Source organism: Callospermophilus lateralis, chromosome 11 (genome assembly GCF_048772815.1).
Source record: "Callospermophilus lateralis isolate mCalLat2 chromosome 11, mCalLat2.hap1, whole genome shotgun sequence".
Lineage (NCBI taxonomy): Eukaryota > Metazoa > Chordata > Mammalia > Rodentia > Sciuridae > Callospermophilus > Callospermophilus lateralis.
In genome coordinates, this window is record NC_135315.1 from 59,315,219 (window position 1) to 59,330,783 (window position 15,565).

At 35.1% G+C, this 15,565-nt stretch overlaps 1 protein-coding gene across 28 annotated transcripts in view; it reads left to right on the plus strand.

Annotated features, from left to right (window-relative positions):
* The window catches only part of Ncor1 (nuclear receptor corepressor 1), a 155,256-nt gene that overhangs the window by 76,535 nt on the left and 63,156 nt on the right, over positions 1–15,565 (plus strand). For 18 of the 28 annotated variants that reach the window (XR_013092677.1, XM_076870297.1, XM_076870295.1 and 15 more), the window contains 4 exons: positions 3,310–3,437; positions 6,593–6,810; positions 8,601–8,663; positions 10,540–10,679. Coding sequence is in view for 27 of the 28 variants with exons in the window: in XM_076870297.1 (XP_076726412.1) it covers positions 3,310–3,437; positions 6,593–6,810; positions 8,601–8,663; positions 10,540–10,679 (549 nt within the window). In the remaining variant the exon portion in view is untranslated. The remainder of the gene's footprint in view (positions 1–3,309; positions 3,438–6,592; positions 6,811–8,600; positions 8,664–10,539; positions 10,680–15,565) is intronic. The other 10 variants (XM_076870298.1, XM_076870314.1, XM_076870304.1 and 7 more) reach the window with 1 other exon arrangement.

Genomic DNA, 15,565 nt, shown 5'->3' on the forward strand with positions numbered 1-15,565 from the left:
AGCTACAGCCTTCTTTCCATGACTGATTTAAGCAGGTGCTACATTTGCGTCTCAATCCCTAGGACCAGGGAAAAGTAGTCATCTATTGGTTGGATTTCAGAAGGGAATGGGTGGGATTGCTTACTTTCTTCAAAGCCCTGGTTGCCTTTAGAAGCAGTAAAATATAAGGGGAATGAGATTGTATGTATCAAGGTGGACTCAAACTAAAAAGTGTCTTCACAGCAAAGGAAACAGTGAGAAGAGAGAACTTACAGAATGGGATAAAATCTTTACCACACACATTTCAGATAGAGCACTAATCTACGGGATATATGAAAAACTCAAAAAACTTAACACCCAAAAAAATAAATAACCCGATGAACAAATGGACTAAGAAACTGAACAGACACTTCACAGAAGAAATACAGTCGATCACCAAATATATGAAAAAGCATTCAACATCTCTAACAGAGAAATGCAAATCAAAACTACAGGGATACCATCTCACTCCAGTCAGAATGGCAATTATCAAGAATACAAGCTACAAGCAACAATAAATGTTGGCGAGGTTATGGAGAAAAAGGTACACTCACACATTGCTGGTGGTACTGCAAATTGGTGCAACCACTCTGGAAAGCAGTTTGGAGATTCCTCAGAAAACTTGGAATGGAACCACCATTCAACCTAGCTGTCTTTCTCCACGGTTTATACCCAAAGGACTTAAAATCAGCCACATCAATGTTTATAGAAGCTCAATTCACAATAACTAAACCATGGACCCAACCTAGGTGCCCTTCAATAGATAAAGAAATTGTGGTATATATACACAATGGAATATTACTCAGTATTAAAGAAGAATGAAATTCAATAGGTAAAGAAATTGTAGTATATATACACAGTGGAATATTACTCAGTATTAAAGAAGAATGAAATTACAGGATTTGCCAGTAAATGGATGGAACTAGAGTGAAATAAGCCAATCCCAAAGAAAGGCTGAATGTTTTCTCTGACATGCAAATGCTAATTTACAATAAGGACCGGGAGGCAGGTGGATAGAGGTACTTTGGATTAGCAGGGGAGTGAAGGGAGGGGAGGGGATATGAGGGTAGGAATGATAGGGTAATAATGTCCGATTTATTTTACTGTGTGCAGATAATGAATACAAGACTGGTATAGCTCTACATCATGTACAACCAGAAGAAGGAGAAGTTATACTCCATTTATGTATGATTTGTTAAAATGTATTCTACTGTCATGTATAACAAATTAGAACAAATTTTTTAAAAAAAATTATATGTATCACCCAGGGCTAAAGGAAATTTTAATCTCTTTCCTTACCATCTGCTCTGTTGACATCTCCCTCCATATCTTCATACTCTACACCAATTTCTAGGTTACACAGCTGTGTTAGTCAGCTTTTCATCACTGTAACCAAAATACTTCACAAGGACAGCTTAGAGGACAAAAAGTTTAGTTTGAGCTAACAGCTTCAAACGTCTCAGTTCCATTGCTCTGTCTGAGGTGAAGCAGAACATCATGGTGGAAGGGCATGGTAGAGGAAAAGTTGCTCAGCTCAGAGCAGCCAGGAAGCTGAGAAAGGGAGCAAGGAGCCAGGGGACAAGATATATTCTCCAAGGGCATGGCCCCATGATCTACTTCCTCTAGCCATGCCCCACTCATCTATAGTTATCAACTCGTACAATAATCCTTTCAATTTATTAATCCATCAAATTGATTAAACTACTGAACAAGCTGTTGCTCTCATAATCTAACCATTTCATCTTTGAATACTGCTACATTGGATAACATGTTTCTAGTACATGAACTTTGGGGGGATATTTCATATTCATACCATAACAGCAGCTCACTGACTAGACAAAACGTTGGTATCTTACTGGTTTAATGACAAATTAATGGTTCACTTATGTCTGACTTAGGTTATTAGCACTTGAAACCAGTCTTTTACGCACTATGGTATGCTAGGAAGTCAGTTAGAGCTGAATTAAACATTCCCAATTGCAAGGCAGACTTACTTAAAGTTGCAAAACATACATTTGAAATCCACCCATTTTTTTTTTTTTTAATTAGAAAATGAAACTGGCAATTAGCCAGGTTGAAAAATTGGGAAGATCAGATAAAACAAATGAGGGAATTACGATCTTGAAATGATTTAACAAGTTGATGAGCAAATGCAGTTTTTGATGGACTGTGAAAATTCCATAGAATAAAGAATCAAAGGACCAAGCAGAATCAGCAACTGTGAAGGTGTGGAATGGGTGGGGGATGAATAGTTGCATCTGGAGAGAAGAGCTGCTGATTTTAGTTCTGGCAGGTCATCCAGGTTATTGTGATTTTACTCCCAGGAAATGTAGCATTTCAAATTTAGTCTCAGAGCATATGTAGGATTTTTCCAGGCAAGAAAGGGCAGAAAGGGTATTCTAGACAAAGGTAAGAAAGCGCTGGGCTTGTGTAGATGAGTCCAGAGCAGTAAGAAGAATGTGGAAAGGATAGGCGTTGGAGGGAAATATGCACAGGCCAACAGGCTTTGCAGTAAAGATGCCCTGGAGTTCTGTCTTCATTCCATTATGCAGTCTTGATTTCTGAATTAAATAAAAACAATACAGCATTCTTAGTTTTTTCTTTTAGACTTGCAGTTTTAACAAATGTGACATCAAAAATGAAAGGGTCTGATTGCCCAATACCTTTCTTCGGTGTTTTCTTTTAGGAGTATGTAGGAACACATTACATTGTTGTAGTTTCAGCTTAGGAATATTTGAATGTTTTACTTCTCTTCAATGTACTATATCTTTAGAATTTTTCCAAATTACTTCAGTCAACTATTCCATTAAATGTCAACTACTCATTAAATGGATATTCCTCCCAAAAATGCATAAAGATGTTTCTTATAGTTTCATTTATAATAATGGAAAAAATAGGAATACATTAAGTATTTAATGATAGGGATGGTTTGAAAAAATTGTATATGTGTTTTGAAATATATTTTGAAATGGAATTCTTGAGTGACAGATTAGATAGGGCTTGCAAAGAGAGCACCAATCTCAGATTTCCAAGTGGAATTTTAACATTTTCACCTCTCTGATAGATCTAAATGCTCTGAGCATTTGTGTATGTATGTATAATACCTTTTAAATAATACATATAAAATATATCATAAAAGTATTGCTTGATTTTTTTAATTCATGGCCACCAATTATATTGTAAATGATTAATAATTATTTAAAATGTTTAGATGGCTATTATAATTTGTCATCACAATTTGAGAATCTATTGCTGGTACCTTTGTGTTTCACAAATGATGATTTATTCTAGCAGCAAATTGCCCGACCCTCACAAGAAGAAAAAGTAGAAGAAAAAGAAGAGGATAAAGCAGAAAAAACAGAAAAAAAAGAAGAAGAAAAGAAAGATGAAGAGGAAAAGGATGAGAAGGAGGACTCTAAGTGAGTTAAATAATTATTAATAAGTGTTGTAATTACTTTTAAATAATGAAACTGAGTCTTTTGAAGGTGTGGAATATTGGATAAAAGAATCAGTGGGATATGGGTTTTGTTATTTGACATGACTAAGTAATGAAGTATGATTTTTTGGCTTATTGGATTTATTTGCCAGCCATGACTTACTCCTTTTCAGACAGGATGAGCTACAATAATGCATACTTCTCACAAAGATGTGTTGAATTTAATTTAATCTTAGATTTGGAAGATTCCTCGGGCTCTTTTATGAGCCTCAGATAGTGTACCTTAGGTAGTGTAAAAATGCTGAGCAAGGAACTTTTCAATAATATAGTATATTCTAGGTTCATTGACCATATTATATAAAATACATTTCCCAATTTATTTGCTGTTGCCATTTTTCTAGTAATAAAAAGTAATTCATGTTCATTATAGAAAATCGGGAAAAGAAAGCAAAGTATAATGAAAGTTAATCTGTCATTTTGCCAGTCAGAGACAGCCACTGAGGCTTTTGTATACATTTAGGCACACAGGGCCTCAGGCACTGGATTGGTTGTTTACCCCCGAACTATTATGGTTTTTTTTTTTTTTTTTAGTGAGAGAGAATTTTAATATTTATTTTTTAGTTATCGGCGGACACATCTTTGCTTTGTATGTGGTGCTGAGGATCGAACCTGGGCCGCACGCATGCCAGGCGAGCGCGCTACCACTTGAGCCACATCCCCAGCCCTGAACTATTATGTTTATAAATAATGTAGACTAAAATTCATCAATTTTAGATTGATGTGTTCAGACAAGTGTATGTACTTGTGTAGAGCATTTCCAATCATCCTATTCCTGTAGGCTTCTTTGAAGTGACATCAAATTTGTAATAGGTTTTTCTTCCCCCATTCCTAGCCTGTGGCAACCGCTTCTGCCTATTCTAGAATTATATAGAAATGGGGTCATACAGTATGTATTAGTCAGGTTTCTGTCACTATAGCAAATACCTGAGATAACCAACTTATATCTCTGGCTCATATATTTGGAGGTTTCAATCCATAATTGTTTGGGCCTGTGGCAACACAGCATATCATCAAGGGAGCACATGAAGTACCAAAACCATTAACCTCCTGGCCAGGAAGGAAAGAAGATAGAAAGAGAGGAAGAAGCCAGGGTCCCAGAATTCCCTTCAAGGACAAGCCCCCAATGACCTAAAAACCTCCCACTAGGCTCTGCCTTCTAAAGGCTCCATTGTCTCTCTTTAGTACTGCCCTAGGGACCAAACTTTTAAACACATGGACCTTTTGAGAATATTTAAGATCCAGACTATAGCAAGTATGTAATGTGTTATGTGACTTATTAACTTATAAATTTTATAGATTTATCCAGGGTGTTTGATGTGTTAATGGTTCGTTCCTTTTTAATATCCATTTTGTTTCTGTAATCCTCTTGGAAGTACTTAAGTTTTACCTAGTTCTGGGGTAACTAAAGCTGCGTAAGTCACTTGACATGGTTTGAAAAGTGTTAGATATTCAGGCTTTTCTAATTTTATATCTTAGGAAGATGCGTATAAAGGAAAAGTTTGGGTTATTTTAGTTTAGGTTAAACTTTTATCCTACCACATAGTGGTTCTGCTCAAGTGGAACTACCTTGCCTAGTTTTACTTTTATCTTTTTTTTTTCTTTCTTAGAACTGCTATACCTTAGTTTTACTTTTTTCTTAAAATATCTATTGTTATTGTTTTGTATGTATGTGTATATATTTGTATGTATGTGTGCATGTGTCTATGCATTTACTTATTTTTGGCAGTACTGAGGTTGAATCCAGGGCGCTGTACCACTGAACTATACCCTCAGCCCTTTATATTTTTTATTTTGAGATAGGGTCTTGCCAAGTTGCTGAGGCTGGCGTCAAATTTGCAATCCTTCTGCCTCCCAGGTAGCTGGGATTATATGTGTGCACGACCACACCTAGCTTCTAAGTTATTTTAACAATTCATTATCTATTTGGGCTAAATCTTAAGGAGAATACAAAAAATACTTAAGATATATACTATTTCCAGGTAGTTTATAATCTACTAGGGGAGAGCAAGGCAAGATACAAGAACTGTTTACAAGGAGAAAAAAATCTTGGAAATAAGAATTAATAAAGCATGTTGGGAAATTGAGATATGGTCAAGTTTGCTTCTGTGTTGGCAGTTGGAATACCACACTTCTCAGGGTCATGTGTTAGTGTTCTCAAAAGTTTCATGCCATATCTACATGTTTGAACACTTTTAATTTGGAAAAAGTGACCCCTTACTCAGTGCCTTCCATCTTAGATTGCCACCCCTCCTCTCTTGTATTATTCTTTAATCTTTGCAACAGCTCTATGAAATACATTACCATTATCCTTATTTTACAGATGAAGAAACTGAGGCTCATGGGAATGAGGCAGTTTTTCCAAAGTTATTGCTAGGCTAGTAAATCCAAGGCATCTTTGCCCTGGGATGTAATCAGTATTGGTAGTGGTTCAGAACACTGAGTCTGGTTTAATGAAACAGTATTGTGGATTACTACTATAGAGTAAGCATCAATCATAAAGGTACTTACTATCTGTTTCAGCTTCTTCATTTCACTAATAAGACAACTTAGAGCAAGTGTAAAGCACCCAGGACTCCTGCCATTTGGTATAGACCATGCCTTTGAATTGCAGGTCTAGGGGATCTTGTGCTGCCATTTGTTAATTTCCTCGTGGAATGTTCTGGTTTTGAATCAGTTAATTTGAAATATGTTTAAAATGTAAGTCCATTAATATTTTTTTTTAAAAAAAGTATGGAATTTTTTCATTTTAACCAGCCAAAATTCTTCAAAATTAGGGCATAAAAGAATTTTACCTGGGGCTGGGGATGTGGCTCAAGCGGTAGCGCTCTTGCCTGGTATGTGTGCCGCCCGGTTCGATCCTCAGCACCACATACAAACAAAGATGTTGTGTCCACCGAAAAACTAAAATAAATATTAAAAAAATTCTCTCTCTCTCTCTCTTGAAAAAAAAAAGAATTTTACCTAAATTTTTTTAAAATAAATAAGAGATTGGTTAGATTTATTCAATTTTTAAGTAAAGGATGTCCAAAACTGCAGCCTTCTTTGATACACACAAATTTTCATTGCTTTTGTTTCCAGAGAAAATACCAAGGAAAAGGATAAGATGGAAGCTACAACAGAAGAAACTGAGGAGAGAGAACAGGCCACGCCTAGGGGGCGAAAGACTGCCAACAGTCAAGGCCGCCGGAAGGGTCGAATCACCAGGTCCATGACAAATGAAGCTGCAGCTGCCAGTGCCGCAGCTGCAGCTGCCACTGAAGAGCCTCCACCACCTCTGCCACCACCACCAGAACCCAGTGAGTGGGAGGAATTGGCATGAATAGGCCATAATTTGTATGGAATTCTCTCTCAGTATTAGGGTTCTCTAATGTTGATAATCTACAAATAATCCTGAAGTCTGATCTTTAAATTTTTTGAACTTTATTAATGTCGATTTTTTTGAAAATGAACATGAGCCACAATCTTGCTACTCAAATACAGCTGTTTTTCTTTTTTAATTAGTTATAATCCTAGTGGGTGTATCACTTTTTTTTTTAATGTTTTTACTTGTTATATATCAGATATTTTCTAATTTCTTAGTAATCTCCATTTTTACTTTGTAAATGGCCATAAGTGTTGGCATTTTTTTCCTGAGACATGACTTATTTAATCAGGCAGTCCCATTCCTCATCTTAAACCAATATAGACAACACTATAATGGGAAAAAAAAATCTGTGCACATAGCATTGTTTTTCTGTTAAATTATTTTTCATAGGAATAAATTCTTAGACAAATTTATATTGGGCCTAAGAATCCAAGCATATTTCTCTCTTTTAAAAAGTACTGTCTCATTAGTTTATATAAGGATTGTTTGAATGATAAGTACCACCATTAGTGATTCGTGGTACCAATTTTCCTATAACATGAAGTATGAAAGTGCAAGTTCTAGGAATGAGTGTAGCTCGGTGGTAATGCTCTGCCCTTGAGTTAAATCCCCAGTAGCAAAAACAACAACAACAAAAAACAAACATAGGCAGAGGGGCAGATCATGATGGGCTTTGTATGAACTATATCTTGTTTTGCTTACAAAGGAGAGAGCTTGCAAAGGTTTTTACATAGAAGAGTGCTCTGATTAGATTTGTACTTTAGCAAGATAGGTCTGGAAGTGGTAGGTGAAGGTCAGATTAGATGGGCTCAAGAATGGAAGCAGATGTTATATATGTGAAGGAGACGATAGTTGATGCATGTCATCATTGGGTGTGAGTAGTAAGTGACAAGGAGGACTCAAAAATCAGTCTGAGGAGCCTATTCATAATTCAGATGATTGTGTTACTATTAATTGAGTAAGAATGTAGCAAGAGTTCATTTCAGGCTTGATATTTTCAGTTTTCTTTCTGAAGTAAGAGAGCAAGCGTTCAGTGCATTATCCTTTTGTGCCTGCTGGATACCAGAAACAGAAATGAACAAAAAGAGTTAGGTCAAGATGAGGGTTCAGAGAAAAGGAGAGGGCACTGTTCCCAGACAAAAAGAAACAGGGTTATTTTGTCCTTTGACAATGCAAGAAAAGAGGAGTGATCTTTTAAGATGGAAAGCATTGGGTGAGGTGGGACTTTCTTAAACCTAAGCTAAAGGTGTTCAAACATGTAGACATGGATAGAACTTCTGAGAACATTGAGAAAGATTGTGTTGCTGAGAAAAGTAAAACTTTTCCATCTAGTTGATAGAAAAGAGACTGATAGCATCTAATTTTCATAGTTGTTGTTTTTATTTCCCACCAAATGCTTTAAACAGACTTTATAGCAGGTTCGAAGAGTTTACAGATTACATTGTTTGACTGAATGAAGGATTTTTCTTTTCTTTTTTTGTTACTAGGGAGTGAATCCAGGGGTGATCAACCACTAAGCCACATCCCCAGCCCTTTTTTTGTGTTTTATTTAGAGACACTGTCTCACTGAGTTGCTGAGGCTGTCTTTGAACTCACAGTCCTCCTGCCTCAGCCTCCCAAGCTGTTGGGATTACTGGTGTGTGCAACCCTACCCTGCGAAGGACTTTTTTTTCTCTCTGTTTTTTTCCTCTCTTCTTAACTGGGTTTCTCCTTTTGTTTTAGTTTCCACAGAGCCTGTGGAGACCTCTCGATGGACAGAAGAAGAAATGGAAGTGGCTAAAAAAGGTAAATTATAATAGTTAGATCTTCTCAAGGTTTTTTTTAGTTTGTTTTTGTTTAAAGGGTGATTAGTGATGAGCACAATAGAAATACTTTTGCAATTTAGGAAATGAAAAGGTTCTTCCAAGAGGGTAGGGTTTCTAAGCAAATTTAAGAGTTCTTTTTGATAGTATAGTACCCTTAAGGTACTATAATGTTATTTTGAATATCTTCATAAAACAAGTAGCGTTTCCAGAATAGTTGCTATTGAAATTATTTTGGAACAAACTTTGATATAAATTCCATATTTATGTTGTTTTAGAGTTGCATTCAATAGAATGGCACCTACTTTTTCAGTTTGCATTTGGGTTAAGTCTTTTGATTATAAACCATTAAGTGTCAGGAATAGTGGCCCATATTTGTAATTCCAGATACTTGGGAGATTGAAAGTTAAAGGCCACCCTGGGCAACTCAGGGAGACACTGACTCAAAATAAAACTAAAAATAAAACAGAATGAAGTGTAGCTCAGTGATAGAATGCCCCTGGATTAAATCCCCAATTCCACAGAAATAGAACAAATAAACCATTAAAGAAATTGCACTGAGGAGGAGAGAACATGAAGTTTATAGCCAAGCAGACTGAAGTTTTGAGTTCTTCTCTGTTACTTTACTGTGTCATCTTACTATGGAACTTTATGTACCTTGTAGTTTTTTTCTTGTTGTTTATTAATGTAGTATGATTTAAAATTGAACTAAATTACATTAGGGTAAATATTGGTAGTTAATTTTAAGAAAGATTAATTCTTTTGTTGTTTAAATATTTACCTTGTAGTTCCAAAGGGAAATTGTTACATGTAACTTGACCTTTTGGTGATATATTTCAGATTTATTTACTATTTATCCGATAATAAATAATGTGTCTTAGACTCAAGTATAAGCAAACTTAACCAAAAATCAGTTTACAGTGTTCTATTTTCAAAGTATTTTTATCTGAACGTTATTTGCCATGATTGGCAAATGCTAAATCTGCATTGTTTTTGAGAAGATTCACGTTTATTCTCATGTCATCATCAAAATATCATATTTAAATAAGCAGGTGTAAGCTCTATCATGGAATGATCTTTTTCAGACAGTGTCTAACTATCTAATCTATATTCTTTAAGAAACTATCAGGCAAGATTTGGTAATGGTCTTTCTCCCTTATTATTAAGGGAGCTATTTGTATTAACCTTGAAAAACTGATGTTTACCCATAAATTGTTAAATTTGTACTGGGAATTTCTGTTTATGTATACCTGTATCTAAAGTATATCTTTATATTGTTGTCTACGTATGTATATATACAATTATACTCATATTTTTCCACGTATATGAGTGTGTGTAGTTGTTTGATTAGAGAATTATTAAATTGCATAATTTTCTGTGATGCGTTATATTAAAACAGGATTTTTAAAAACTGGTTAATTTTTTGAGGGCATTGCTTGATTGTGAATTGACTGGCATAAATCCTGATTATCAGTGAGGTTTCCTACAAATGAGACTGTGTTAGTCATTTATATTTGATTACCTTATTATTGATACACTGTCTCTAGGATCTAGAAGTATCTAATTGCTTAGTTTGCAAGCATTTGAACTATAACTGTGGGTCCAATGTTGCCCTGCCCCTGTAAATATACATAGCACAGGTAAGATTTAGCCCTCTATTAATGAGCATATTTTAAATTTGGGGGGAAAATACAGGACAAAAATGAGTTTTCAGTCAGTAAATATTGAAGTAGATTCATAAGTAATTGAAAGCGTGTATGTAGTGTTAATGATTGTAAATATAGTGATTACATTGATTTGTTATTTCTCTTGCTTGCAGTCACTATTCAATTAATGCTTCATCTGCTTTTAAAATACAGGCCTAGTAGAACATGGCCGTAACTGGGCAGCAATTGCCAAAATGGTGGGAACTAAAAGTGAAGCTCAGTGTAAAAACTTCTATTTTAACTATAAAAGACGACACAATCTCGACAACCTCTTGCAACAGCATAAACAGAAAGTGAGTATATCAGAGGTAGAGAAGCTTTGATTTATCTTTTTTTTTTTTTTAACTTCAAGTGTTTTCAAACTTCAAAGATTGATTTTGGAGAAACTTTTTTGTATCTTGTATTTGTATTTATGCATTTACCTGTAAGAAGTATTCTAATTTCTTGGTACAGGTGAACTGGTTTCCTTTTTACTAATCAAAAAGGTTTCTATTTGTAGTAATGGGAATTCGGTACTTTTGAATTATTGTAGATGGGAAGTTTAATTGAAAACTTTAGGTGACGTTTTATCATATTGAATGAGTCAATTTGGTATATTAAAAAATATGTTTTTTTCAAAGACAAACATTATGTGGAATAAAAAACCAGGGGTTATACTCAAATTATTATTATTTTCAAATAATTGAAAATTTACTTGAAATAAATTACTATTATTGAAATTTTTTTTATAAGGAAGTTTTAGTATAGTAGTTCTTAGAGTTTTGGAGAGTCCTTTGAGGTAAAAATGGAAAATGCTTATACTTTCATGAAACTATTAAGATGTTATTTGCTTTTTTTCTGCTATATTAATATTTGGATTGATGGATAAAACTGCTGGTGGCAGGATACTCAGTGTGCTGGTACTCAATGTGTTCTTTATCTCCAAGCAACTTTTAAAAAATAGTGCCAGATTCAGAAGTGGAGGTTTAACTCAATGGTGGAGCATTTGGCCTAGCATTTGCAAGGCCCTGTTTTGATCCCCAGCAGCATAGATAATAAGATAAAATAAAATGAAAAAGCTAGTTTTACTGAAGAATGTCCTTGATGAAGAATAAAAATTAATTTGATTGAATTTTTACATTAAAGTACTCGTGTTTTACTACTCTGTGTAATGAAATGGGAAGTACACACATGGCTCTTTTACAAAAATGATTATTCTATCATGGAAAAGTGCTTTTGCAGGTGTTTGAATTCCAGGCTGAAATATGTTCTCTTTTTCATAGAATATTGTTTTTACTTGAAAGCATGACAATGTGATTTTTCAAATTTTTGTATTTGTCAGAAGGGTTTTTGTTGTTGTTTTGTTTTGTTTTTGTTTTGTGTTTTTTTTCTGACAATAAGTGAGCCTGTCTTTCAGAATAAACAACAAATAGTATTTGTTTTCACTTTTAAATTTCATGCTTGCAAATGAAAAGGAGAATTTTGGAAAATGCTTATACTTTACTGTGTGTGGGTTTTCCCTAAGTGTAGGAAAATACCTAAGATGATCAAAATGAGAAGAGGTTTATTTTGGCTCACAGATTTTGAGATTTCAGTTTATGGTTGCTTTGGAGCCTATGGTAAGGTAGCAAGCACATCATGGCAGGAGCAGTGGTAGAAGAAGCCTATTCATCTGATGGCCTATATGAGAAAATACACAGGAAGGAAGGGCACCCAGTCCTGATGTCTCCTTCGTGGACACACACTCGGCAACCTGAGCTCTTCTGCTAGGGCACACCTCTTAACAGTTCTACCATTTCCATGAGCTGAAGCCAAGCCTTTAACACATGGAGGTTTGGGGGTATTCCAGATCCATAGTATGGTAGCATGAACTTAATATGTTCTTGGTTACACTTTTTTTTGTTGTTGTACCAGAGATTGAGCCCAAGAATACTCAACCACTGACACACCTTTTTATTTTCTTTTTAAATTTTATTTTGAGACAGGGTCTCTCACTAAGTTGCTTTGGGTCTCACTAAGTTGCCGAGGCTGGCTTTAAACTTGTGATCTTCCTGCCTCAGCCTCCTGAGCTGCTGGAATTACAGGCATGTACCATGCCCATCTAGTCATACTGTTTTGATGAGATCAGAGGTTATAGATAATTTGGTGATTTGCTATATAATGAAGTATATCTAAATTTGAAAAATCTGCATAACTAAGTACTTTTTGCTTTTCTTTTTTGGTGCTGCAATGGAACTCAGGGTGTTATGCATGCTAGGCTAGTGTTCTACTGCTGAGCTATCTCTCCAGCCCTTCAGTATTTTTCAAATGACCAGTTGGTGATATTACAGTGGATATTATTTATTGCTAAAGGATTCCCATATGGAAGTATAAGACAAATTAATAAACTTTAACATAATAGAGTACAAAAAAGTTTTATTAATGTGGTTTCAGATTTCATCAAACTTTTAAGCAACTACTTACCAAATTTTGGTACAATATCAGAAAACAGACTCTCTGGGGTCCTTATTACTTTTTTTTAAAATATTTATTTTTTAGTTTTAGTTGGACACAACACCTTTGTTTAATTTATTTATTTTTATATGATACTGAGGATCGAGCCCAGGGCCTTGCACGCACTAGGTGAGCTCTCTACCACTGAACCACAACCCTAGCCCCTTATTACTTTTTAATACTTTAGGGTTCTTAGACCAAAATGTTTTAGTATCATTAAGGAGAGAAGAATGAGTAATGAAAACACAAATACTTAAGCTTACTAAAATGTGAACTTACAAAGAAGAGTATATACTCTTTTTTTTTTTTTTCTACATTTAAGATTTAATGATGCTCAGCAAAGGACACAATTCAATGGGAGGGAGGACAGTCTTTTCAGTAAAATGTGCAGGGAAAATCAGATATCCATAATAGATGAATTAAATTGAAAGATTATATATTCTTGATATATAATATATTTTAAATATTTTTTTTTTAGTTTTGATAGACCTTTATTTATTTATATGTGGTGCTGGGAATCGAACCCAGTGCCTCACACATGTCAGGGAAGTATGCTACCACTGAGCCACAGCCCTAGCCCTTCAAATACAATATTGATTCAAAAGAGTATATACAAAGGAACTTTGAGGTTGCAATAGTTTAAAGTGTCCTATAAGAACCAAAACATAAAGAACAGAAAATAACACAACCAAAAAATATATTGACAAGATGAAGTCTTGAGTTCAGGAGATACCACCTAAAATGTTTTGGGAGAAAGTCAAGTAAACAGTGAATCAAATGTTTGTTGTGTTTGTTTTGTATTGTTTTTTTTAGTACTAGAGATTGAATCCAGGTTCCCTCTATCATTAAACTACTCCCCCCAGCACAGTTTTATTTTTTATTTGAGACAGGGTCTCACTAAATTGGTGAGGCTGGAATTGAATTTGTGATCCTCCTGCCTTGACCTCCTGAATGACAGAAATGATAGGCATGGTACCATGTCAAGCCAGCTGTTATTTTTTTAAAGATAAATATTTTAGCCCGATACCTGTAATTCTAGCACCTCAGGAAGCTGAGGCACAAATGTCGCAAGTTTGAGGCTATAGCTGGACAACTTAGACCCTGTCTCAAAATAGGGTTAGGGATGACCCCTCAGTGGTAGAAAACCCCTGGGCTTAATCCCCCATATTTAAGAAAACAAAAACAAAAAGAAACATACTAGTTGGGGTTCTCCAAAGATAAAAAATCAGCAGTATGTGAACGTGTATGTATAGAGAGAGGTATAAGGAAAGAAAAAAATGAAAGATGAGGAAGGAAGAAGAGCAAGACAGGAGGAATTGACCCATGTGATCGTGAGGGTTTAACTTCCGTGGAGTAGGCTGACTGAAAAGACTTAGAAAAGAATTGGAGTCCATTCTGCTTCAGAATTCCTCCTTACTCCAGGGAAGTAGTGTTTGTTCTGCTTAGGCCTTCAGTGGATTGGATGAGCCCTCTCCCCTCCTCTCCCTATGGAGGGTAATTTGCTTTACTTATAGCCTACTCATTTATATGTTAATCTTATTACACCTGTACAAAAACATCCAGAGTAATGTTTGGTCAACTCTCTGGGCAAAGTGTCCTAGCCAAGCTGACACACAAAATCACAAACATCTCTAAAATATCTAGTTCTAATCATTATGATTAATCACAATTAAAATGATAGAGACAGCAGACTTCTCTTGCTGTCTAGAGTGTTTTATCTTTTTAAAAAAGATTTCAAGGGCTGGGGATGTAGCTTAGTGATAGAGCGTTTTCCTAGGGTATGTGAAGCCCTGAGTTCAATCCCCAGCATCACTTAAAATGACTAATACTTGTCAATCCTCAGTAGTATATATGTAGGTGTTAAATAAAATGCCTGTGCATCTTGCCAAATTTACTCATCAAATTGGTGAATGCATAGATGTCATAGGTTTTGGAATGTCAAATCTCAGTGAAGAAAATGCTTGAAGATGTTGCAGGTTATTGCATGTGAAGAGCGGAATTTTATCCAGTGGTAGTGAAAAGCTGTTTCTTCTATAATCATTAGTTAAAGGACTAAACAGAATGGGTTAATATTTGCAAAGGAGGGGAAAAAATCCATATACTATTTGTTATCTAATGCTTGAAAATATTATGGTAGCATTCATGGAATCTTTTTTTTTTTTTTTAAAGATGGACATAATAACGTTATTTTATTTATTTTTATGTGGTGCTGAGGATTGAACCCAGTGTCTCAAATGTATTAGGCAAGCTCTCTACCTCTGAGCGACAACCCCAGCCCCTTCTGATAGGTTTTTAAGAAACATGGAGTACCTTTCTGGGATTGTTTCCTTTCATTCCTTCTAGGGATACTCTGATTAATATTGGAAAATAATTGTTTCTCTTCAGTTAATTAATGCTGTGGGTTGGATCCTAAATAGCATTATCATATATTAACTAAGAATAATGACTAGGCATCTTGGTAATTTTCAGCAGGTTGGGGCAGTAAGAATATTTTTTCCTCTCTATGAAGAGTCTTGGTGGTAGAGGCTGACAGGTGAAATACATGATGGGCATAGAACAGAACTTCCAGTGCCAATACCTGCAAACACAGGAGACCTTAAGTTTTGTATCTAGCAACATAAGGCTATAAATATAGTGTAAGTAGCAAGCATCTTCCATTTAAATATTTACACACATAATAAATTATGTGGCTTCATTAGAAGAATGA